This window comes from Polypterus senegalus, chromosome 3 (assembly GCF_016835505.1).
Source record: "Polypterus senegalus isolate Bchr_013 chromosome 3, ASM1683550v1, whole genome shotgun sequence".
In the NCBI taxonomy this organism is placed as follows: domain Eukaryota; kingdom Metazoa; phylum Chordata; class Cladistia; order Polypteriformes; family Polypteridae; genus Polypterus; species Polypterus senegalus.
In genome coordinates, this window is record NC_053156.1 from 226,352,212 (window position 1) to 226,377,347 (window position 25,136).

At 36.2% G+C, this 25,136-nt stretch overlaps 1 protein-coding gene across 7 annotated transcripts in view; it reads left to right on the plus strand.

The window, feature by feature from the left end:
- znf76 (zinc finger protein 76) overlaps positions 1–21,912 on the plus strand; it is a 48,282-nt gene extending 26,370 nt beyond the window's left edge. For 4 of the 7 annotated variants that reach the window (XM_039748650.1, XM_039748649.1, XM_039748648.1 and 1 more), the window contains 11 exons: positions 803–880; positions 4,347–4,543; positions 5,582–5,668; positions 5,906–6,022; positions 6,176–6,377; positions 6,847–7,026; positions 7,410–7,643; positions 11,328–11,485; positions 17,887–18,048; positions 19,866–19,979; positions 21,414–21,912. In XM_039748650.1, coding sequence (XP_039604584.1) covers positions 803–880; positions 4,347–4,543; positions 5,582–5,668; positions 5,906–6,022; positions 6,176–6,377; positions 6,847–7,026; positions 7,410–7,643; positions 11,328–11,485; positions 17,887–18,048; positions 19,866–19,979; positions 21,414–21,518 — 1,634 coding nt within the window. In that variant the 3' untranslated portion in view covers positions 21,519–21,912. Of the gene's footprint in view, positions 1–802; positions 881–4,346; positions 4,544–5,581; positions 5,669–5,905; positions 6,023–6,175; positions 6,378–6,846; positions 7,027–7,409; positions 7,644–11,327; positions 11,486–17,886; positions 18,083–19,865; positions 19,980–21,413 lie in introns of all 7 variants that reach the window. The other 3 variants (XM_039748652.1, XM_039748654.1, XM_039748653.1) reach the window with 3 other exon arrangements.
- The last annotated feature ends 3,224 nt before the right edge of the window (positions 21,913–25,136 follow it).

Here is a 25,136-nt window from a genome sequence, read left to right on the forward strand (position 1 = left end):
AGTAATTTTGAAAATCTTTTTTTTTAATCATCCAAGATCTCTGTCATTTTGAGAACTGAGGAATTTTTTATTGCATTTACTAATCAGAAATTGTGTGCTTGTACTATGTTGTTATCTGCTGTACCTCACATATGTTAAAGGAGTAAGGATTTAAATTTTGAAGAAGAATATTTCAAAGTAATATTAAAACAAGTATAATATAATTGCAATTTGCAGTGTTGTGCCTTTTTTCAAAAATGCATCCAATGTCTTTTGGTGAACCTTCGGAGCTTTAAACTTATTTTATAATTGTTTACAGAACCATAACTATTGGTAACTTTATTCTTCAAGATTTCTATAATCTTTCTGTTTTAAAATAATATGTATATGTTTGTAATATAGGAACTGAGAACCAATATTTGTTACTTACTTGTTCTGTCAGATAATCATATTTCTTAGGATTATATCAAGCTCTGACAATTCAGTCTAACGATATACGGATTCATTAAAAGGAGGTATATATTTTCATCAAATTTTATGCCCTTTTTCCTTTGTTTTTGTACAATTATTTTTAAGTAGTCTCATCTGTTTTGGCTTATTAAAGAAAAAAAAAAGTAAAATTCACATGGCATGATGACACAGTGTACTGTTGCTAATATATCATCATACTTTGAGAATGTTATTTCCTGTTTTTCTTCAGTTGAAAATTGTACATTATTATACAACTTCATCAAATTAGTGGTTTATTCAAAGAGGTCTTGCTGGATCTTGTATTTTTTCATTGTGTACAATAGGCATAAACAATAATTTCTGGTACTTTTAGAGACCATGACCTTTGAAGATGGCCAACCAGTTCAGCTGGAAGATGGGACCACAGCGTATATTCATCATACACCAAAAGGTAATAATATTGAATATTGCTCATTATCTTCAACTGTTGTAGTATCTATGTATAGTATGCTGGAAATTTAGCTTCTGTTCTGGCAAATAGTACCATATTAAATTTTAAAAAGTAACATATTACGTTTTACAAAGTTTAATTCATGTTAAACACATTTTTAAATTGCATGTTTACAATAAATTTATTGTTTTTATTATTTATTTATTTTTGCCGTAATTGCATAAAGTGGCATTTGTAAAAGAGTCAGTCATATCATGAAACATGTTAATAGAAAGGTTCATTTCCCTCCTTGTTTAATTTCAAGATGTTGCCACACACTAGTAATGAACAGAATAGCATGCTGGGGGTGTGCAACTTTTCTCAATCCTTATATCAGATCCTAAAATGGTGAGGATCAGCAGTCTGTGTGAAGATGTGCCCAATTTTCTATTGTTTTCCCTGTCATAATTCAAAGACATGGAATCAAGTTGTTTGGCAAATTGTGCACAGTGAGTTTAAGTGTATTTTGGTATTTTGGTGCCTCTTCTGTTTTCTTAAGTGTGGTCAAATTTTGATTGTTACTTATGTGTATTATTATTAAAGTGTGTTATGGGACACACTTCACAGACTTTGTTTTTGCCTAGTAATGTCCTCTGGCTTTGTTAGGATGTAATCCTGAAATATTTCCTTGACAATTTGTGACAAATGTTTTTAATGAATAAAGAAAAAAATGTACCAGAAGGTCTTTATATAAAGTTGATGTTGTGTTTTTTGTTTATGTATCTGATGCATCCTTTTACAGTGATGTTATAAAGGCACACTCAATTTATTTCCATTCAAGCATTTAAATCAAAATACACAGCAATGAATTTTGTGTAAACCGACATCAGGAATCAAGAGTGAAAAGACATCTGTCGTTAGATTGTGCTGACATCTGTCGTACCTAGAATAATTGTCAAGGTGTCTTGCAGTCATAAAGTATGTATTTTTTAAAATGTTTAATACTTGGCTTGTATTGATTTATAAAGGCACAATAAATGCCAGGCTTTGTTTTATATCGAAAATTAAGAAAAATTAAGATCATTATATTCAAGTTATTCTTTAACATTCCAAAAGACACACAGATTTGGTTAATTGGTGAGTTGTGGGTGGGCACTGTGATGCACTGATGCCCGGTCCAGGGCTGCTTCCTTCTTTGTACCCAGTCTGCTAGGGTAGGGTCTTATCCCCCATGACCTTGAATTGGATTAGGTGGGTTTGAAATTTTTTATGTTTATTTTTTCCCATGACAGTTTGCATTTTACAATGTATTGTAATATAATTATCTGGTGCAAGGCACAAGTCAGCTTTCTCTGGAAGTTTTACGTTTGTACTGTTGAGTCCAGATATGTTGTGGACCAGAATAATGAACAATTTGCTCTGCTAGGCTAAAAACAAATTATTCTAGTAAATATTTCTTATTTACTGCAAAATAATGAAATTAATGAACTGCCCATGACTGAGTTTTGTCCCATTACCAAGAAATGCCAGTGTATTCTCAAAGAGAAAGCAAGTGCCTACATGTATGGAGTTTCTGTTGTGGCAATGGAGAAAAAAAAAAATAATGTAAATCATTTTAAAGCAGTGGGATCTTTTTTTTTTTTCTTAAAAATAATTCAATTTGGATATTTGGGCAGAGTAAATGTTGATTCTTTTTAAGTGTATCACTGGTACAAATCAGATCTAATGCCACTTACCAAGCTGACGTACTTCTGTCATGATCTGCTGGATTATCTGGCTTCATCATGTCTAGTGTCTTGCAACAGATCCAGTGTAATTACCTGTCACTGCAGTCATGGCAATGGAGAATGGATTTAAGTTTTTGTTTATAATGGGGACACTAGAGTGTTTTTATTATTTTGTTTCAATGTAGGTTAAGCAATAAATTACTTATTCATTTTAGATTTATCAACAGCACCCCAAACTTCATGTTAGAAAAGCGTAGTCTCCGTTTAACTTAAATTGTGTTTCTGAGTCATGTGTTTGGCCATTTTTATGACAAAGTATTGGAAGTCATAGTTTCATACATAACATGTCACATTTGATAAAATGAAAAGTGATTAAAAAAAAAAACACACAAGAATATTTTCCTGCCATCATGACATCAGATCCGTTTTAGTAATGCTGTTTCTTGGCAGTTATTATAGTGTGCCTGTCCTTGCTTTTTTGCCAAGCAACGTCTTGTGGTTAATTCCTGTTTAATTTAATTAGATGTTGTACTCCTTCTTCATGGACGGGATTAGAAACCTTAGTTCTTAAACACATTATTCTTTTATATTGTTTTTCCTAAATATGTTAATAATACAATTACTTAATGATGAACACATCATAAGAAGGTGAAAATAGCAACCAAATAGGTTGTTACACTATTTTGTAACTATAGCGTCCTGTTATTTGCACCTAATTTTTAATTTCCTGTTGGTTACGTAAAAAAAAAACAATTAAACACATAAAATGTTTAATAAATAAGTAAAATTTATAAAAAATGTAGAACTAGAAACAAATTCTGTGTCATAACACCAATAGCATCATTTTACAAGAATTTAAAATCTTCAGGAATTTAAAAGACAAGTTAATTGTTTCTGAAACTGCTGGCAAATTCAAGTTCCAATTTATTGTCATATTTACTGCGTGCTGAAACAATCTGTCTGATTAAACAAATGTTTCATTTAACAGCATGAAACAGCATTAGATTTAGAAATTGACTCGAACAAAAGCCTTTGCATTCTCAGTGTTCCTACAAGACATGGGTGTAGTGGTCTATCATACTTTAAGAAGCTATCTTCTGAAGTGTTTTAATTCACCACTCTGGTTATGCAAGGCACAGGACAATCTCTGGAAATATACATCAAGTTTCCTTTTTATTCAGCTTTCTGAGTCTCAAGTCTAACGTAAGTCTGTTGTTGCCATAAGGACGCCTAGAATGAATTCAGTTTAAGTTCAGTACATTGCAGTTGACAGGCCATTTATGGTACTTTTAATCATACTGCTGCTGGATTATGTGAATTTCCCCTTGGGATTAATCTATCTAAAGTATCTATCTATCTATCTATCTATCTATCTATTACAATGAGTTTCATTCTTCCTTGAGATTGTCTATATGCTTCATAGTGTGAAAACACCATCTTTATACAAACTTCAGTGTTACAGTCTACTAAACCAAGAAGTTTTGGTTTTTGATGCTTGTTTGATATAATGTATGTTGTTATCATGCTTTATTCTGGATGATTTTTTTTTTTTTGGTGACTATTGTTAATCTTCACATTTTTTACACTAACAAGGTTTTATGTAACATAAAGCACTAATTGCATCCTCTTAATCAAATTCAGGGTCAGGGTAACAAAGAGGTTTACAAACTAATTAACCATACTACAAAACAAGATAAAAAATCATAACATAAACATCAAAAAATAAGAGTAAAAAAAAAGTTTTACCAATTGTTTACCAGACGGCTATGATCCAAATGCTGTGGAAGCTGTCCAGCTGGAGGATGGAAGCACAGCATACATTCACCATCCCATGACTATGCAGGCAGGTGGCGCCAACTTAGTAGTCCACACAGATGGAGGACTTGAAGAACTGACCTCAGAAGAGACCACTGTGGACACAGACACAATCAGTACTCTGGAGCAGTATGCTAGCAAGGTAATTTGGGTGTTTCAGATGAATGGCTACATCAGACTTCTAAACTTGAAAAACCCGTACAGGCTTACACTTAAACTGTACTTCCAAGTATTGCTTCTTACTATGTAATATTTACATAGGCGCTAGTATGGATTTGAATAGCTTGATAAAAAAATGTCGTCTTTTGAATATTTCTGTTGAATGTCTTGAATGAGTATTTACAGTATGTATGAATATTTTGACAGGGCTTATTTTCAGAAGAAAGCTGAATCTTTGTTTAAAAACTAAATCTGTTTCATACATACAATTTTTATTAAAAGGGAAATTCGTCTGTGATGATGTTTGCAAAAGACAACCATTGACCAAGTCTTTAAATGTGTTTGCAGGTACAAATTTTTGCTTTAAGAAGCTGGATGATGATTCTACAGATCTATTTTGTTTTAATTTTCTATGCCTGTTATGTATTTACACTTGTGAGAAAAAGCATGTGCTTGTACATACAGTATACGTTTTGATAGTGTTGTTCTTAAATGCACCTAGAATTTATTGGTAATATTCTCTGTAGCTTAGATTGTTGAAGTAAAGGGAGGAATGTAAATTATGTGTTTATAATAGAGGGTTCTAGAGTTATGTTCAAAGTGTCAGAGTAAATAAAAGTCTACTGTGGAGTGCACAGTCAACTCACTATCATGGCACTATAGTGTCTCAGGTACATAATAGTTATTTTACTTTATGAAGAAGTAATGCCAAATTCACAGGATTATGCATTTTTCAGAAGGCACCAAGACAGGGAGACACTGGGTCAATATATTGGGTTTGAACATTAACACTTGGCTAATAAAGAAAACTTTGAGGTCGAATAAAACAATAGAAAGAGAAACATTAAAAGGATGGTTGTAGAGTACTTTTTAGGGGGCTTTTACTAATTCAAATAATAAGAAAACTATTGCAGGCTGTAGCATGAATCCAGTAACAAAATACTTGGCATTTTGTTTTTGTCTTTAACTCTTTTCAATATATTACAGTTAAATTTGTTAATAAAGTTTTTGTTTGTGGCAGATATCTGAGTCTGCAGTTAGTCAAAACTTAACCAGCACAAATGGACTTCGGCAGATGGACTCCCCTGAGGAACACCCTGCTGTGCAGGTAAGAGTATATATTAATATTTTAGATTAACCAAAATCAAGCTTACGGTTTATAACACAGTTTTAATATCTTGACAGCAACAACCTGTAGTTTTATACCTCTAACATGAAGTAAGCTGCAGCTTCTCTTGTTTGTGAGGTTGCTGAGAACCAGTTTCTCATATCAGAGGCAGTGGGCTAAAGTGAAATGATCTACTCTCTGCGATCTGAAGTGCTCTTCCCGTGTCACTTCTGGCAGGTCTTGTTTGAGGGGGAGCCACAGAGCTCTGGGAAGTTGCAGCAAGGCGGTGACAAGTCCTTTCGCTGTGATTATGAGGGCTGTGGCCGTCTTTATACCACAGCTCATCACCTAAAGGTATGGCACTGTGCACCTCACCAAGTGATTTTGCCACACCCATCACGTTTCCAAATAATTATGCATGGTTCTTAAATTACTTGTTTATTCATCTCTTTTGCTTGAAAGTGAAGCATGAAGCTCTAGAATGTTTACCATTACTTGTGTCTGTAGGTTCATGAAAGAGCACATACAGGTGACAGACCATACAGGTGTGATGTGCCAGACTGTGGAAAAGCCTTTGCTACAGGCTATGGCTTGAAAAGCCACATCAGGACTCACACAGGAGAAAAACCCTACAAGTGTCCAGAAGACATGTGTACCAAGGCATTCAAGACATCAGGGGACCTCCAAAAGCATATCCGAACTCACACAGGTAGTCTGATGGCCCTGTTCTGTAGTGCACATAACTGGTTGACTGAAGACAGCCCCAGGTCAGGTTAATGCACCCTTCCGCAGTGTTCCTTCAAGCTTTTTTCTTTTTCTTTTTTCTGTTTGTTTTCTTGCATGATTTAACAAGGGAAAAGGAATATTCTGAACAGGGGCCATCACTCCTGTCAAGTGCCTGGTTAATAAAAAGCACATCTTAAAATAAGATCTTCAAAATTTCTACTATAAAATAAAGAGGAAAATAATTGGCACAATTCTCCTGATGCCAGTTTGAAAGTTCCAGCATAATAATTACAGGGATGTGTTTTTCTGGACTTGTTATTGAATGTATAATATTTTGCTCTTGTTTTTATTTATTTTCCCTTAGATCATTGAGAGCTGATCCTACAATCCACACCATAAAATCCATATTAATCTCTGGGGATTTGTATTTTGGTTATATGTCCCTTTTCTAGGTGAACGACCCTTCAAATGTCCATTTGAGGGCTGTGGCCGCTCTTTCACCACTTCAAACATACGCAAAGTTCATATTCGCACTCACACTGGAGAGCGGCCATACTTATGTGAAGAACCAGGATGTGGACGGGGGTTTGCTAGCGCAACCAATTTTAAGAATCACATGAGAATACACACAGGTTGGTAGTTGGGACTCTGTTCAGCTCATTTCCACAAAGGGATAAATGGTAGCCCACCTGTTTATCATAAATCTAAGATTGTCCAATATTCTACAGAAATAACGATAGTTTTCTGTGGCATGCATTCATTACAATTAACCTTTGCCGCCTTTTTAATAATCTATGACAGGGATTTTTATTATTCTTGGTAAATAAATATCCAAATTGAATATGTACTAATTTATCAGCAAGTCATCTGTTTCAGCTAATTGTCAATATTTTTTACCAAATTTCTAAAAAATATTGGCATTAGCAGTCAGTCATTTAATTTGTCATTGGTGTACTTCAAAAGTGAAGTTTTATTTTGTTTTTTCAATTGCTTTTTATCTTTTCCAACTATTAAGGAGAAAAGCCCTATGTTTGCACTGTGCCTGGGTGTGGAAAACGCTTCACAGAATACTCCAGCTTGTACAAGCACCATGTGGTACACACACACTGCAAGCCATACACTTGCAACCACTGTGGCAAGACGTATCGGCAAACTTCCACGCTTGCCATGCACAAGCGCACTGCCCATGGGGACTTTGATGCAACAGAGGAGAGTGAACAGGCTCTTTATGATAAGCAGAATTCAGATGGTAAGTAATTATTTATATTCCTTTGTAATTTTACTTTCTTAAATTGTCAAGTCTTAAAAAAGAAAAATAAGTTGTTAAGTATGAGATTATTTATTTTGTAGATCTTAATTGGTTCATTATGCCTTAACCCAAATCAGATTGAAGTCAATTCCAGATTTTAATAAATTCCAACATTTCGAACCTTTGAGTTATTGTGCTTACATTTATTTCTAGATAAATTAAATTGCTTGCATTTTTTACTTTTATTTTTATGATCAGGAAGATCAAAAAAGTATGGTTTCAAACAGCATGAGAAGTGTGGTGGTGTAACAGATTTTCATACAAGCCAGAATTGATTGACATGATGAAAATATTAGGTGCTGTTTACATTTTATGCAAACACACCTAAAAAGTGCGCCAAGTGTAATTTGTATTCCTTTTAATTCTGCAACTTTTGTTCGTCAGGCAGATGTGCCGGCCTTCTGCTCTTATCCCTCAAGACTCAGTAATGATCCTTCCACAGGTTTACCTATGGAAAGGTTGTTGTGACCTTTTACGTTTTGATTATCTTCCATGCGTCCTCCACAGACCATGAGTGAACGCTGCAGGACTAATCTGAGGACCTCATTAAACCATTCAATTGCTAGCAGTGACAGGTGGCACGTAGAAACAGCAGAAACTAAATCAGTGCTAGCATTTGGCCCACACTTACTGGGAATACCTCGTTTGTGGGGAACAATTACAAGTCCTGGCCTCCATTACAAATGGGGTTCAACAACTTACCCATACCTCTCGGTGCAGGTAGACACATACTGATCTAATGAGTGCTGCGCATGTGCAGCCCTCTGAGACCTAAGGGCATCCCAGACCTGTTACTACTGCTGTGTGATGTGTGCCTCAGCATTTTTTTTAAGTTGTGCATGGGCACAAATAGGCATGAGTAAAGTGTGAGGGGCACAAAATTGGCTCAGGTCAGTCTTTCATGTTAAGTGCATTGGGTTTGAATAAGTCCATTAATATTTAAGGTGTGCTGGACTGTGCCATGTTCATGACCTGAACTAAAGAATTTCAAGCTTGTTTGATTATGCTGTGTACCATAATACACCACAATTTTAGAAAATTTTATAAAGCTAGTAAATTTTAATTAGACATTCAGTACAGTCATCATAAAGAAATTGGATGCTAATATTCAATTCAAAGGAAAGTGCTTAATTGTTTGTCAATCACTTGCAGTAGCAAGTGGCAATGGCTGTGTGATTTTACTGTTATGTACAAATCTCCAGGCCTTTTTTATTTTATTGGATACCTTACTGCTGGATCATACGCTTTTCATTAGATGCACTATTTTCACGACTTTACCTATTTCGCTAATCAAAAGTAGCTTGTGGATGCTCGGAGACTAATAATCAGAAATTAATTAAAGGTTATTATTACTAGTTGTTGTAACTATTTTTAATTGAATTTATTTATTTCAATTTATTACTATGAAAAAATTGACCATTTATTTTTTTCTGAATTTATAGTGTAGTTCACTTGTCTTGCACTTGTCCCGTGTTTATGTATATGTTTCACTGAGGTCCTGGTGAACATTATTTTGAACCATTGTATGCTGCAGTATTCTGGATGGACGGTATGACAATAAGGCCACTTGACTTGATTTGGCATATCTAGTCAGATTCACTAATAGTTTCATTTTCAGTTTGATTGTGGGCTTGCATGAAGTCATGTTCCAGCTAGTAGCAGATTCTCAAGTATGTACTACTGTAGGGGCAGAGAGTGTAAGTTATGTGCAACCTTCATTGCAAAGAGAAAAAGTTAACTTAAGATTTACAAAAAAAAAAAAACCCCAAAACCTCTGTATCCTGGTGTGCTAAGCATAGTGGAATACTCTTTATACTTGCAGCAAACAGGACTGCTCCTGTTGATAAGTGGATAGAGCGATATACCCTCTTGTATAACAAAACTATGTCAGCTTGATCTCTTTAAATACCTTTGTGTAATTCTCCATACTTATTTAGATGAACTTATTTAATGTCATGACAACAAAGCCTATTAAGCAAACAAGCTCATTGCTTTCCTCTTTAACAAATGTACAATTTTACAGCAAGATGCATTTATGTTTGTATACAAAAATATCTAAATAAAATCAGAAATGTAAACAATTTCATGTGAAACATAAATATTTTTAAAGATGTTTCCAGCTACTTAATGACCAGTGCTTTACCATAGTACCTTAAAAGCACAGGCCAAATAGATTACATTTGGAAGACTTTCCTCTTGTGTTTTGTTTTCTGCTAACTCCAGGTGTCTTTGCGTCTTCTCCTCTGAAGCCAATGCAAAGTGACTGCTTCATCTCTTCTCTTGGCATTTTATTCAGATGTTACAATTGTATATTTTAAGACTTTCTGTTGTTGCTTTAAAATTAGGAAATGGAAAAAAAAGGTAATTCCAGGAGGACCTTATTAACCCTCTTCCAGCCTCGTATTAAAAAAAAATCTACTGTTAAAAAAGCAGATGAATTGCTAAAACCATTAAAATGATGTGAATTGCTGATTTTATTGCAGAATTCTCAAGGTTACCAGCACAAACACACAAATAATCTTTTACTTTATTAAATGACTTCATCTAGTGAGCCCTATTCATATGCACTTTACAAGTACAGTTAGTACATTTGGAGAACATGTTAAGTGATTTTGCTCAGGGTCACACGACAGGTTGCGTTAGAGGTGAGTTGGGTGTAGTGCCTGGTTTCTTAGCCACTGCACCACAATGCGTATGTTCATTTAAATCCTACAGGTTATGGACACTTGCTATTCATGTCTATCTCAAATGCTGCTGTGATATTGATTGACATAATACAGTTTACACCACTCCAATATGTATATATTGACTGCTATGTTGGCTGCATATATTGAGTCCAGAATATTAATCACATCTGAAGTCCCAGGACATTTTGAAGACTCAAGAAAGGTTTATTTTGCATATTGCCCTACCTGTCTCCACAATCTTTAAAGGTATTGCAAAGAAATTCCTGTAGCATATTGATAATGTCATTGGTTGTTACTAGAAAAATGTTCTTCCCAGATAGGGTTTGATGTTAAGCTGCTATACTGCTGTTGCCCATGTGTGGCAAAATTCAGTTAAGGTAAATGAAACTCCTTTGTTGTACGTCAAGAATGTAGCTGTTGCCTGTTTTGAGTTAGGCTCTCTCCTAATCATGTAAACTTGAATATAGAATATTTTTGGTGAATTTAGCAGCATTTTCTGAAATATTAAAAAAAAATAAATAAATTAAGGTTATGTTAGGTAGACTTTTATTTCCCACATGTACGTTTTTTTTTTAAGCAGGAAAGTAGAAAATATTGTTACAGATACAAGAACCCAAGGCAAGAGACAACAGATGGCAGCTCTGTATTGAACACACACCCAGAATATTTCAGCAAACACAAATAATAAACTCTAAGACTACTAAATGATCATTTAGAATTCAGCAGGATATCTGCTAGATAACAACTGACAAGACAACTGCTAGAGCTCAAGGGGAAAAGAGATCTTAAATCTGTTGTTCTTGATCCTTGGAAGTCAACAGTTTGCAGCCTGATGGCAACAAATACAAATTAGAAAACAGGATGGCTGCTGTCTCACAGTCCTAAGTTGGCCTTCTTTTTAACACTTGTTTTGCATTTTTTGCATTCTTATATTAAGACCCAGAGGCTGATTTGGAGCCCCATATGAAACGCCAAAGAATCGCTTTCCTTTCGGGCCCAGATGAGGATGGCGAAATTTCCCCTCAGGTTGCTATGGTGACACAAGATGTCATAGGCTCTCAAATTGCACTTATTACTCAAGATGTCACACAACAGGTAGGTGGAAGGTGTTCTATTGTATGTTTATTTGCTTTGTGTTTTCAAGAAGTCATTTGAGCTGTATCTTATAGTCTGTTTTATTAATTTGGGTGAAAGCACCAATTTTCTGATTTCTAAGATTTGTTCTGCTGTACAGTAAGTTCATCTATTCATTTTCTCTTTTTCCTCAGGCTCATGGTGTGTAACAGAAAAAGTATTTTACAAAGACTTATAGTGTAATAAAGTGAGAGAAAACAAAACACTAGTCTGTTATAGGGTAAAACTATAGAGCAATAGCTGCAGATTGTTTGTATGTGTTTGTTCTCTTTCCAATTACTGCAAGAACTGGCTTCCAATCTAGAATTAAATTCATTATTCTCTCAAGGAAACTGATATTGAACTTACTTGACTAAAACACATTGATATCTAGAAGAGTGTGCAGTTACTGTTTTTTTTTTAACAGCATGTACTCTCCTAATCAGAAGCTGGTTCTTGGTTTGAGCTAGAAGTGTTACTGAGTTATGTTCTTGCTTTCCCTTTTTTCCACTAAGCTGCTGTAATTTTTTGTATTTTTATTTTCTTCTAAATTGTATACAGGTACTCGCAGACATCTTCTATTTATCCATCATTGTACAGAATGTGCATGTTCCTACATAACTGATTACCTTTTCAGAGATGGTTTAGAATGAAACATTTCAATCATTCACAAAGCATTAACAGCAATAAGTACAGTATAACAATTTAAAAAATTGTAACATCCTCTTTTAACTCGGGATGCGCATAGGTGTAATGAATTAAAAACTACTCATGGTTTGTCCCCATCAGTCAATAAGTAAAACAGAAAAACAAGCAATGGTCCAGTACAACATATATATATTTAAAAAAAAAAGATACCAACTTGATTGTAAAAGGCAAAAACCTTTGTTATTAATGACTCATTACAAACAATTGAGAGAAATGTAAATTGTAAAATAATTTGGTATGGATCGCTTGTCATTTATCTGTCTCATAGTATGCAATAATATGGTGCTTGAGTATGGGATTAAATATATTACGGGGTATTAAAAGCATAAAAACAGGCACTAAACTTACAAACCAAAGTCACTTCTTTAACTTTTTGTAAGTGTACAAAATGTGTAAAGCCCAACAATTCTAGATGCAGAAATGAAAAAAATGCCATTGTGTTCCAATGCATCAATTTGTTTAATATATTGCAGTTTCTTTTTTTACTTTTATTTATTTTATTTTTTTTGCATTTTATTGATTTTATTGAAATCAAATAACATTCCATACAAGCAAGTCAAGTTTAACAAAATACTAGGTTTGAAACAAATCGGCACTCAATATATATTGCAGTTTAAGGTTCCCAGCTTCATTGAGGCTTCATTATCACCAAGGACATGATTTCTCTGGTCACAGTCATTTTGTACAATAAAGACCTCTTTTAGATGTGCAATGAATAACTTTCACACCAACACTGCCTCACAAAGGGCCAGTATAGGCTTTGTCTTGTGGTGGTCTGTTAGTTGGGGTATTTGGATTTTTAATTTTGCTCTTGTAAAGTTTGATAAGCAATTGTATTCTGTTTATTAGTATTAAGTCCATAAATTACACACTATTTGTTTACTTTACCACATTTTGTGAATAGACGAGTTTGTGACTAAATTGGTTTGTCTAAGATAACAATTACTTCACATCCTTTCCAAAAAGTATTCTAATAGGTATACAGTTGTGCTTAAAAATTTGTGAACCCATTAGAATTTTCTATATTTCTGCATAAATATGACCTAAACCATCATCAGATTTTCACTCAAGTCCTAAAAGTAGATAAAGAGAAACCAGTTAAACAGATGAGACAAAAATGTTATACTTGGTCATTAATTTATTAAGGAAAATGATTGAATATTACATATTTCTGAGTGGCAAAAGTATGTGAACCTTTGCTTTCAGTATCTGGTGTGACCCCATATGCAGTAATAACTGCAACTAAACGTTTCCGGTAACTTTTGAACATTCCTGCACATCGGCTTGGAGGAATTTTAGCCCATTCCTCCGTACAGAACAGCTTCAACTCTGGGATGTTGGTGGGTTTCCTCACATTAACTGGTCGCTTCAGGTCCTTTCACAACATTCCGATTGGATTAAGGTCAGGACTTTGACTTGGACATTCCAAAACATTAACTTTATTCTTCTTTAACCATTCTTTGGTAGAACGACTTGTGTGCTTAGGGTCGTTGTCTTGCTGCATGACCCACCTTCTCTTGAGGTTCAGTTCATGGACAGATGTCCTGACATTTTACTTTAGAATTCTCTGATATAATTCAGAATTCATTGTTTCATCAATGAAGGCAAGCCATCCTGGTCCAGATGCAGCAAAACAGGTCCAAACCATGATACTACCACCACCATGTTTCACAGATGGGATAAGGTTCTTATGCTGGAATGCAGTGTTTTCCTTTCTCCAAACAGAACACTTTTCATTTAAACCAAAAAGTGTTTTTATTTTGGTCTCATCCGTCCACAAAACATTCTTCCAATAGCCTTCTGGTTTGTCAGTGTGATCTTTATCAAACTGCAGACGAGCAGTAATGTTTTTTTTGGAGAGCAGTGGCTTTCTCCACAAAGAACAGTGTTTCAGAATTGATATTTTTTAGTTTGACTTAAACTTTGTACATTTTCAGCACCATGCTAATATAACCCACTTGTTTTTATATATTAACTAGGGGGCTTTGCTACTTATGTGGTGTATGTGGGTTTCACTTTCACCAAACAACAAATCTTTTAATTTTCACGAATAGGCCTCTTCATTGGGAAGAAATAGTTATTTTCCATGATGGCAACACAAATTAGACGATCTACAAATCTCCGACTTAAAATTTAAATCCAAACAATATCTACATACTTCTGTCATATCACCTATGTCCATGTATTTGATCTCTTAATGTAGTAAGGAAATGTAGTAATAATTTCCATTTGTTTGCGCTAATGCGATCTTTACTATCATGTTTTTGAGACTTTCGAATTTTAGTACTTTTCATTATCTCTAACCTGCTCTGCATGTGTATTGTGCCAACGTTTTTCAGTTCTTTACGACATCCTACTTTGTCATCTACTCTTTGTCTTTTATTTCTGGCCCCAGGCTTGGTTAAATCTCTTAGCACAAAGTCTCATCTCGCGGGACATGAAATTATCTCTCACATCTCATCCCAGGCTAAAAAGTCGCATCTCGTCCCAGGATTTTTTAATATAATATAGAGATATATACTATATATGGTACAGGAAGACTTCATTATGATTATATATTCCATTTTGTTTTTATTTGATTTGTTTACAACTTTATATAGTATGCATGTTTCAGAAGTGGAAAAGTGACTCTGTGGTTACCGTTGTTGCTTCGTATCTCCAGGGATTTCCACCCCATCACTGTGTTTGTGAAGTTTGAACAGTCCGTGTCTGTGTGAGGTTTTTCTGGGTACTTTGGTTCGGCTCCTCAAAAAATAACAATGAGTTGGGTATCTCTTGTCATTGGCAAATGTGGTTCCTGCCTTATGCCTGATACACCCACCTTAGAAATCCCTAGAGCATAAAATGAAACAGGTGATGCAGAAAATAAACTAATGACAACATTAAAACCACTGACAGGTGAAGTGAATAAAATTGATTGTCTTTACAGTGTGATGGGATATGATACTAGGCAGTAAGTGAACAGTCGGTTCTTGATGGTGCTGTGTTGGGAGCAGGAAAAATGGACAGGTGACTTTGGGAAGGGCAAGTTTGTGATGGCTAGACAAATGGATCAGAGCATCTCCAAAATGGCAGCTCTGGTGAGGTGTTTCCGGTAGTATACAGTGCTTAGTACCTTCCAAAAGTGGTCCAAGGAAAGGTAACTGGTGAACCAGCGACACAGTCATGGTAGCTGAAGTTTCATTGATGTGCATGAGAAGTGAAGGTTAGCCTATTTGTAGCACAAAATACTGGAAAAATCTAAGGCTGGTCATGAGAAAGGTGTCAACACACTGTGAATTGCAGCTAGCTATGTATGGGGCTAAAAAGTGACCCCTCTCCACTGACGAAGGTGCCTTCAATAGGCACGTGAGCATCACAACTGGACCATGGATCAATAGAAAAAGATGGCCTGGCCTGGTCTGCTGAATCACATTTTATTTTAGATTATGTGGATGACTGGACGAGTGTGCATTGTTTAACTGGGGAAGAGGTTGCAGCAGGATGCATAATGCGAGGAAGGCAAGATTACACTGGACAATGTTCTGCTGGGAAACCTTGGGTCCTGGAATTCATGTGGATGTCACTTTGACACATACCACCTACCTAAAGATTGTTGCAGACGATGTACACCCCTTCATGGCAATGGTATTTCTTGATGGAAGTGTTTTTTATTCAGCAGGGTAACATCCCCTGTCACACTGCAAAAAATGTTCAGGAATGGTTTGAGGAAAAATTAATAAGAGTTCAAGGTGTTGACCTGGCCTTCAAATCCATCTGATCGGGAGTCTGTAGGAAGTGCTGGAAAAACAAGTCCAATCCATTTAGGCCCCACCTCACAACTTGCAGGACTTCAAGGACTACTGCCAGTGACCTGGTAGTTTTAGTATTGCGGCTAATCAGTGTAGATAGTTTTTTTCTTAGATACATGTGTGTGTTTTTAATGTAAATATAATCATATGGTTTAGAGCGGTGTTTGATTAGGTGGTGAGGTGATGCGGCAATTTGGTAACGATGGCATTTTTATTTAACTTCATTTTTAAACCTTAAAAATTACATACACATCCAGTGTCTTATTTATATACTATCTTTAAAAGATGTGAGAAATATTTTCATTTAAAATTTTTTTTTCATAGCACAATTCGCAACACTATGAGTAAGCTGTCCTATATAAAATCATCTAATCCACTGTACTTTGTTTTAAGCATTTTATTGATTTCATTAAAATCAAATAACATTCCATACAAGCAAGTCAAGTTTAACAAATCAACCCCCACCCATGAGAGAGCGCCAGGCCAACAGAGTAAAACTTAAAACTAGTAAAAATAAGTAAATAAATAAATTAATAAAAATAAATAGAATAAAAAATAGGGGAGAGAATCTGCTTCCTCGATTTAAATTCTTATTCTAAAATGTTAATGATTAGATCCTGCCAGGTGTTGAAAAAGTCAGAATTAGATTTTTTCCAATTTCAAATAGTATATAACATGAGTTACACACTGATTCAAAAAAGAGAGTTAGGATTTTTCCAGTTGAGCAAGATAAGTCTACGTGCCAATAGTTTAGTAAAGACAATTACAGTTTGTTTGTCCTTCTCCAGTTTAAGTCCGTCTTGTACACGAAACACAACTGTTGATGGATTAGGAGAGATTGTGACACCAAGGCTGTCTGAAAGGTGTTTAAAGATTTTGGTCCAAAATGATGTTCATTTGCTGTGCGCCCAAAGCATGTGGCCCAATGAGGCTGGAGGTTGATTGCAACGTTCGCAGGTTGGATCTTGTCCTGGAAACATTTTGCACAATTTTAAATGAGACAGATGATTGATATATAATTTTTAAGTTGAATAATTGTATACTTTGCACATATGGAGCTCGAGTGAATTCTGTCCATGGCTGCCTTCCATTCCTTTTCTGAGATGTTGAGTGAGAGATCCTTTTCCCACTGTGCTCTTGGATCTTTGAAAGGGAGAGACTGTGAAATAGTTATATATATTACAGAAATGCTGTCTGAGTCTTTAAGACTGATCAATATTTTTTCTGGCATAGAGGTAGGTGGGAGGTGAGGGAAATTAGGTAGGTTTTGTTTAACAAAGTCAACTGTCCTGAGTGTCCTGTATTGGATTGAGTTCATCCACGGCCAGTTCAAGACTTGAGCCCAGTGCGACAGGTATAATCAACTCCACTACCCTGTTTTGACCTAAGCAGAAGTGGAAAATAAATGATAAATTAAAAATGGATCCTTGAACTGTATTATTTTATTGGTATGAAATGAATTTTTATATTTCTGGCTTGTATTTTTGTTAATCAATAATCAATCTTCACGTATTGTGTATAGCTAATAAATGTTTTTATTTTTATAAAAGTCCATTTTATAAATGATCCATTTTGTCTGTGATTAGTAACATTCTACTATTATTGACATTACAAAATACAGTAATTAGAAATGTGTTGTTCTTTTGTGTGTAAATCTTGCTGGCTAATATAATATGCACATTGAAAATGCGTATCAGAGAAGCGTTCTCCAACTTGTAACTTCCCTCTACTCATTCGGGATTTTGATGCCTAATGTTCCCATTTCCTACTGTTTAAATTGGATATTTTTTATAATTTTACCACAGGGCAGATCAGATAATTTTTAAAATGTCACATTATTTAATTTGTACATTTTGTAATAACACAATGCCTGTTGTTGTTAAGGTAAACCTTTCAAATGAAGACTTACAAGTCCTTGGCACAGCCATCACCATGGTGACACAAGATGGAACAGCGATCACCGTTCCTGCTCATGAAAGTGACATTGCTGGTTCACAGACACACACTGTCACAATGGTCACAGCGGATGATTCTGATTCACAGCCAGTATGTGTTTTGGGACTTACATGTACAGCATCTGGTGAACATTTTTATAGTAGTGCCTTAAACATAAGATTATCAAAACCTGCTTATTCAGATTACATTATTAAACACAAGTATAGCTTGTCAGTAGCCATACCACATGTACTTAAGGACAGGTCGTCCACCTGAAGCTAAGCACGTTAGGAAAAGCTTGGGTGGCTGCTGGAAGAGGTGTTGGTGAAGCCAGCTGGGGGCTCTTACCCTGTGGTCTGAATGTGGATCCCAATGCCCCAGTGCAGTGATGTGGACACTGTGCTGTTAAAATGGCACCATACTTCAGATGAGACGTAAAATCAAAGTCCTCACTGTCTGTGGTCATAAAAGATCCTAGGGCATCCTTCATAAAGAGTAGGGTGTATCCCAAAGTCCAGGCTAAACCACCCTCTAAGTCCTGGTCATTCTGGCCCCCTAATCATCCCCTGTCTCTGATTGGCACTATCTCTCTCACCACTTCACCATCTAACAGCTAATGTGTGGTGAGCGTCCTAGTGTAAAAATGGCTGTTGTCACATAATCCAGGTGGATGCTACACATTAGTGGTGGTTGAAGCGGTTCTTCACTCACTATGTAACACACTTTGAGTAGTGAGAAAGGTGCTATATAAATGTAAAGAAAAGAAAAAAGGAATCGATTGCATTTGAGAACTCAAACAGAGTTGGTTTTCATCTTGCATCAAGTGCTGCTCCTTGTAAACCTGAATTGGATAAGCCTGTTACAAAATGTGTGGATAGAGAGATACTGGTATTTGTAATCCACAACATGCCCAGTCTTAGGTTGCAGTTTAGTAAGCACTGTTTCTTAAATTGACATGCTTATGTAAAAGTGAATTGATCAGCACCAGCTTCTGTGGTTCATAACGCTTTTATTTAGTTTGAATGACCATTTGTCCCTCACATTAGCAGTACTAAGTTGCTTAAGGTTGCAAACTCTGAACTGCAAGCTAATTATCGTAGTCACCAGGAGGCACTGCTGCTGCTCTGCACAAATCCGTACTATTTTTGTGAATGATCCACAGTTCACCCTCTCAGACATTTTTGACAGAACTTACATTGTGAAAATTTAAACCATAGCCATAAAGAACTTCATGAGGAGCACTCCTTGGTCCATTTTAACTTCTCCTGTTCATTAAACCTGAGAGCTCCAGCTATAGTATTGGGGATCATTGTGTTGGTTTCAAAAATGGAGTTACCTATTTTTGGTCACTTGTCTTTCACAGCAATTTTCCCTGATGCAGATTTGTTGCCACAATTCAATTAAAAAATATTTAAAATGCCAGAGTTACAAAGTATGGCCCACAATTGACTTCATTGCTACAGGCTTGATTATATTCAGTGATTTTATGGTAGCAGCTCATTTGGTTGCGGGATAGCCTGAAATATTATTTAAAAAGTTCAAGCAATTAAACCCATGCAGGTAAGCCTCCTGAGTGTGCTGAAAATTAATTCCAAGCACATGTTTACATGTTAATTAGTCCAAATGGAAAATTTTACAAAGGCCACATACATTAGCAGATATTTTAAGGTAAACAGACAATAAAACAACATTTTTGGCATAGGAAAGAGCATTACTGTAAATTCTTTATTAGTAATAGTAGTAGTAATATTGTCATACACACTTTTAAAAATTTAAAATAATGCTTGTGTGGCTATGATAAAGAGGTGCTCACTATGCAAGAACCTGACATTTGTGTGGCTACATTCACCGTTAAATGTACATCGTGTGATTCCTGACTTTTTTCATTTTGTTTCCACTTTCTTGCGTCTGATGCTTGAACTGAACAGGTTGCCATTGTAACGACAGACGGAATGATTGCTGGAGATGCCAATATAGCTGCTCCCCACTACCAGCAGGTGGCTCTGTTGGCTACAGCAAATGGCACTCAGATTGCTGTGCAGGTGGGTTTTGGGCTCTATACTCTCAACTACTCGAAATCAGTATATTTTCCTCAGAAAATGACATTTTGGCTCTTTTATTCTTGGCAAGACTGTTTTTATACTACTGTTTTTTTCAGATTGCAATATGATGTACCTGCATGACAAATTCCCTCTTTATGTCCCTTGAATTAAGAGGTCAGGGTGTCTCCAGACCACTTTTAGTTTTGGTGTCTTTTTAGTGAAGGGTGTTAGATAACATGACGTCCCTTTATAAAACTGTTCTGGTGGTGGTGTATCCTTTTGTCTTTCTAAAAACACAGTGAGGCGACATTAGCAAGCGGAAGCATTAGAAGTATAGTTTCCAAATTCTTTATCAAGAATCTTTGGGACCAAACGTGCTTCAGTTCTGGCAGAGCATGAACAAACAAATCTAGAGAGTAAAATACAGTAAGCTTATTTGTAAGGAAAACAACCCTTACAAAAATGTTATTTAGTATACAGAACATTTCATAAAACTAGCATACTGTGCAGTGCATCTTGAATGAACAGCATTTTTAATGAGATGCCACACTCACACACCAGTTTCTTGAGCTGCTGGAATAACTCGACTTTCTTTGCTGTTTACATAGAGAAATATTTTCTCTTCTTCTTTACTGTCTGTAGCTGGTATCTAAAGCTCTTTATGAGGTTTTGATCATGAAATTGATCTCAAAAAGCCAAAAATATCAGAGCAGAAGAGGCTGAGCCACATGTGAGTGGCGGCAGTTCTTAAATTCAACTAATGCTTAAGACTCGTGTCAGACTGTACCGGAAGAAGCCACTGAGTGAGACATGAAGACACATCAATGAAAACAAGCCCCTGTGTTTTTCCTCATGCGTGTGCATTTTTAAAAGCACTGGATTTGTTTTGGACTACAGTTTCAACACCCAGTGTTGTAATCAAAAGTAAGACTTTGTTGTGTTTTGCTTTTAACGGAATCTGCATAGATGACAGATAGCCCCGTATTATGTACACTATATCTTTTAAAACAATAAAGACGCATCATTTTTCTCAAATTCCCTTTTAGCATTTTTAAGTTGCCTCATTTTTTCATTTAGAAGGCCATCTTGTCATTTTTTTAGGATCTAAACTAAAATCATTCCAAAACCAACTGTCCCTGAAAGTAACATAATCATCCTAAAATGCCCACCACCTACCCACTGGTGCATTTCCTGGAATCCCTGGCTTCAGATCACATTTGTTGCCCAAAAGAAAAAATGTACCAATTATTATCAGTGTTTTGGGCCTTGTGCACATGTTGTTACTTCAGCAAATGGCTGTTCAGAGTCCCAAAGATTCCTTTGACAGTTCTGGTTCTGTTGCGTATCACTTAACATTCTCGAAATTTCACAGATGCTGCTTGCAAATGTGGCTGCTGCCAAAGAGGTTTCAGTGCCTTTTCCATTTTCTTGCAGCTTGAAGAACAGCAAACCCTTGAAGATGCCATCAGTATGGCCACAGCTGCCATCCAGCAAGGCAACATGGCGCAGGATGAGGTGGTGGTTGACAGAAGCTGCTGAGAGACTTTCATTGTGCTTTTACTGGGCAAGTGAACCACTCAGATCCTGGAGACATCAAGATAAAGAGCTTTACGTTTTGGTAGAACACACAAAATGCATTCTACGGAGCTATATATTATGCAAGAAGAGTTTTAAAAAATTTTAATTGCATACAAATAGACAAAAATGTGAATTATTACCCAAATAAGGGTATACATTAAGCTGATTTTAATAGACTGTTAGGACAATTTGGGTGCAGCTATTCAGGTTGATGAAAACGAATGGACAAAGTGCTATGAATGAAGATGGTATGGACTTTGCTTTATTTTTATTTGTGTATTTGAAAAATATCAGCTACAAAACTTAGTTTTTTTTAATAAATGAAAAATTAAAATGTTTTGTTAAATGGAGGTTACGTCCTGCAGTGCTCCACTTTGTTTTCACATGTAACTGCTTGTTTTGTGCATAAGAGAGGACATTCCATCTTCAAAAAGCCCATCTGAAGCTGGTTGCCTGGGCACTTTGAGTTGTGTCATCAGAAAAAGAATTGTAGCAGAAAAAACAAAAAGGTGGGAGACCGGTTAGAAAAATCAGAAGACAACTTTGAATGTTACTTTACCATTGTGGCAATTCTCTAACAGAAAAAATGTCACTCTGGCAGCCGCAGTCTGCCTCTTGTTTGTTGCTCCTCCACATCATTTGTCACCTTGTAGTCCTGACCACCACTCTCTTCTTATGTCCGACTGAGTCTGTTAACTCCATTTCCCTAAGAAGTGTGTTGTCTTAAATTACGTACGTTCTGATTTTGGGTTTGGGAGACCTGTGTATGTTGTGTGTTTCATGCCCGTGTGCATGCGAGTTTCTTTTTCAAGACATTCTGTGCTTTTGTTCTTAATTGGCTGTGCTCCTCAGGTGAAAATCATTTCTTATTTTTATGGTTTTAAGTGTTTTTTTATACTGTTTTTAAATAACTGTGTTTAGCTGTTATAACTCCTAGAGATAGTGATATCTGCTCTTCAGAATTTTTTGCTGGTAAAATGTGAGTGAGCACATGCTGTTTGCACAGACGCCCTTTATAACAATACGCAGATTCAAGTTAGTGTTCAGAATTATTGTTTTAGTTTTATGGATGCCGAGTTGCCCATGCCTTTATACAGTGGGATGCAAAAGTTTGGGCAACTTTGTTAATAGTCATTATTTTCCTGTATAAATTGTTGGTTGCTACGATAAAAAATGTCAGTTAAATATATCATATAGGAGACACACACAGTGATATTTGAGAAGTGAAATGAAGTTTATTGGATTTACAGAAAGTGTGCAATAATTGTTCAAACAAAATCAGGCAAGTGCATGAATTTGGGCACCACAAAAAAGAAATGAAATCAATATTTAGTAGATCCGCCTTTTGCAGAAATTACAGCCTCTAAACGCTTCCTGTAGGTTCCAATGAGAGTCTGGATTGTGGCTGAAGGTATTTTGGACCATTCCTATTTACAAAACATCTCTAGTTCATTCAGGTTTGATGGCTTCCGAGCATGGACAGCTCTCTTTAACTCACACCACAGATTTTCCATTATATTCAGGTCTGGGGACTGAGATGGCCATTCCAGAATGTTGTACTTGTTCCTCTGCATGAATGCCTTAGTGGATTTTGAGCAGTGTTTCGGGTCGTTGTCTTGTTGAAAGATCCAGCCCTGGCGCAGCTTCAGCTTTGTCACTGATTCCTGGACATTGGTCTCCAGAATCTGCTGATACTGAGTGGAATCCATGTGTCCCTCAACTTTGACAAGATTCCCAGTCCCTGCACTGGCCACACAGCCCCACAGCATGATGGAACCACCACCATATTTTATTGTAGGTAGCAGGTGTTTTTCTTGGAATGCTGTGTTCTTTTTCCTCCATGCATAACGCCCTTGTTATGCCCAAATAACTCAATTTTAGTTTCATCAGTCCACAGCACCTTATTCCAAAATGAAGCTGGCTTGTCCATATGTGCTTGAGCATACCTCAAGCGGCTCTGTTTGTGCTTCCTCTGCATCACTCTCGCATACAGCATCTCCTTGTGTAAAGTGCCGAATGGTTGAACGATGCATAGTGACTCCATCTGCTGCAAGATGATGTTGTAGGTCTTTGGTGCTGGTCTGTGGGTTGACTCTGACTGTTCTCACCTTTCGTCGCTTCTGTCTATCCGAAATCTTTCTTGGTCTGCCACTTCGAGCCTTAACTTGAACTGAGCCTGTGGTCTTCCATTTCCTCAATATGTTCCTAACTGTGTAAACAGACAGCTTAAATCTCTGGGACAGCTTTCTGTATCCTTCCCCTAAACCATGATGGTGAACAATCTTTGTCTTCAAGTCATTTGAGAGTTGTTTTGTGACCCCCATGTTGCTACTCTTCAGAGAAAATTAAAGGAGGAGGGAAACTTACAATTGACCCCCTTAAATACTCTTTCTCATTATAAGATTCACCCGTGTAAGTAGGTCAGGGGTCACTGAGCTTACCAAGCCAATTTGAGTTCCAATAATTAGTTCTAAAAGTTTTGGAATCAATAAAATGACAACGGTGCCCAAATTTATGCACCTGCCTGATTTTGTTTGAACAATTATTGCACACTTTCTGTAAATCCAATAAACTTCATTTCACTTCTCAAATATCACTGTGTGTCTCTCCTATATGATATATTTAACTGACATTTTTTATCGTAACAACCAACGATTTATACAGGAAAATAATGACTATTAACAAGGTTGCCCAAACTTTTGCATCCCACTGTATCACACTTAATGTAATCCATGGCTAATATGCATGACCATTTTAAAGTGTGATTCGTCCCACCCGTATACTTAGGGTGAATTTGTGTAGTTTTTAACATTGCTGCAGGTGCGGTCCCTATGTTGGTCCCTGAAGGGCAGGCAGACCCTGGACAGAAGTGCCACTTGTAAAAAGGTAACAACATGTTTGAGCTGTAATGTGCCAGTAAGTGACTGCAGACTCCTAGCTAAGTAGTACGTTTGGGAGATGCATTCACATTTAACTGTCCATTTGCTCTTTCTTAAATGTTAACTACACTGATGTCGGTGGCAGGCTGGTGATCATCATGTGTCTTCCAAGGGGGCATTTCGTTCTGTTCAGTTGAGAGGTCAGTTATTAAGGAGTGGACGGCTCCTCTTGACCAGCTTGAAGGCTTCTTCAAGTGTCTGGTGCTTGTTTGAGTTTTTGGGAGCATCCCTTCCTTTCTCTGTTCATCCCAATTAATTGGCAATACAAGATACGATTAATTCTGATCTTTGAAAACAATTTCTTAAGAAGAAAAAAAATAATAAAAACCTATTAACACAAAAATCTTTACACATTTGAAGATCTGGATTTTTTTCTTGATTACTAAAGAGTCAATTATTGACTTTTTTTGAACTCATTCCATGGGTAAAAGATTAGTGTTGCTTATTAGAAATGTTTGGAATTTTACAGAAATGTGTCTGTAGGTTTCAGGCAGTTACTCGCGTGTACAGATTTGTTCCACTTGTGTAGCCAGTTTAATGTCACCATTCTTGAAACATTGTGTCCCAAGGAGGTGGCCTTTCAGATTGGGGAGCAGGTCCTTAGGACAGAGTTGGTGGGACATCTTTTCAAATCTACAGT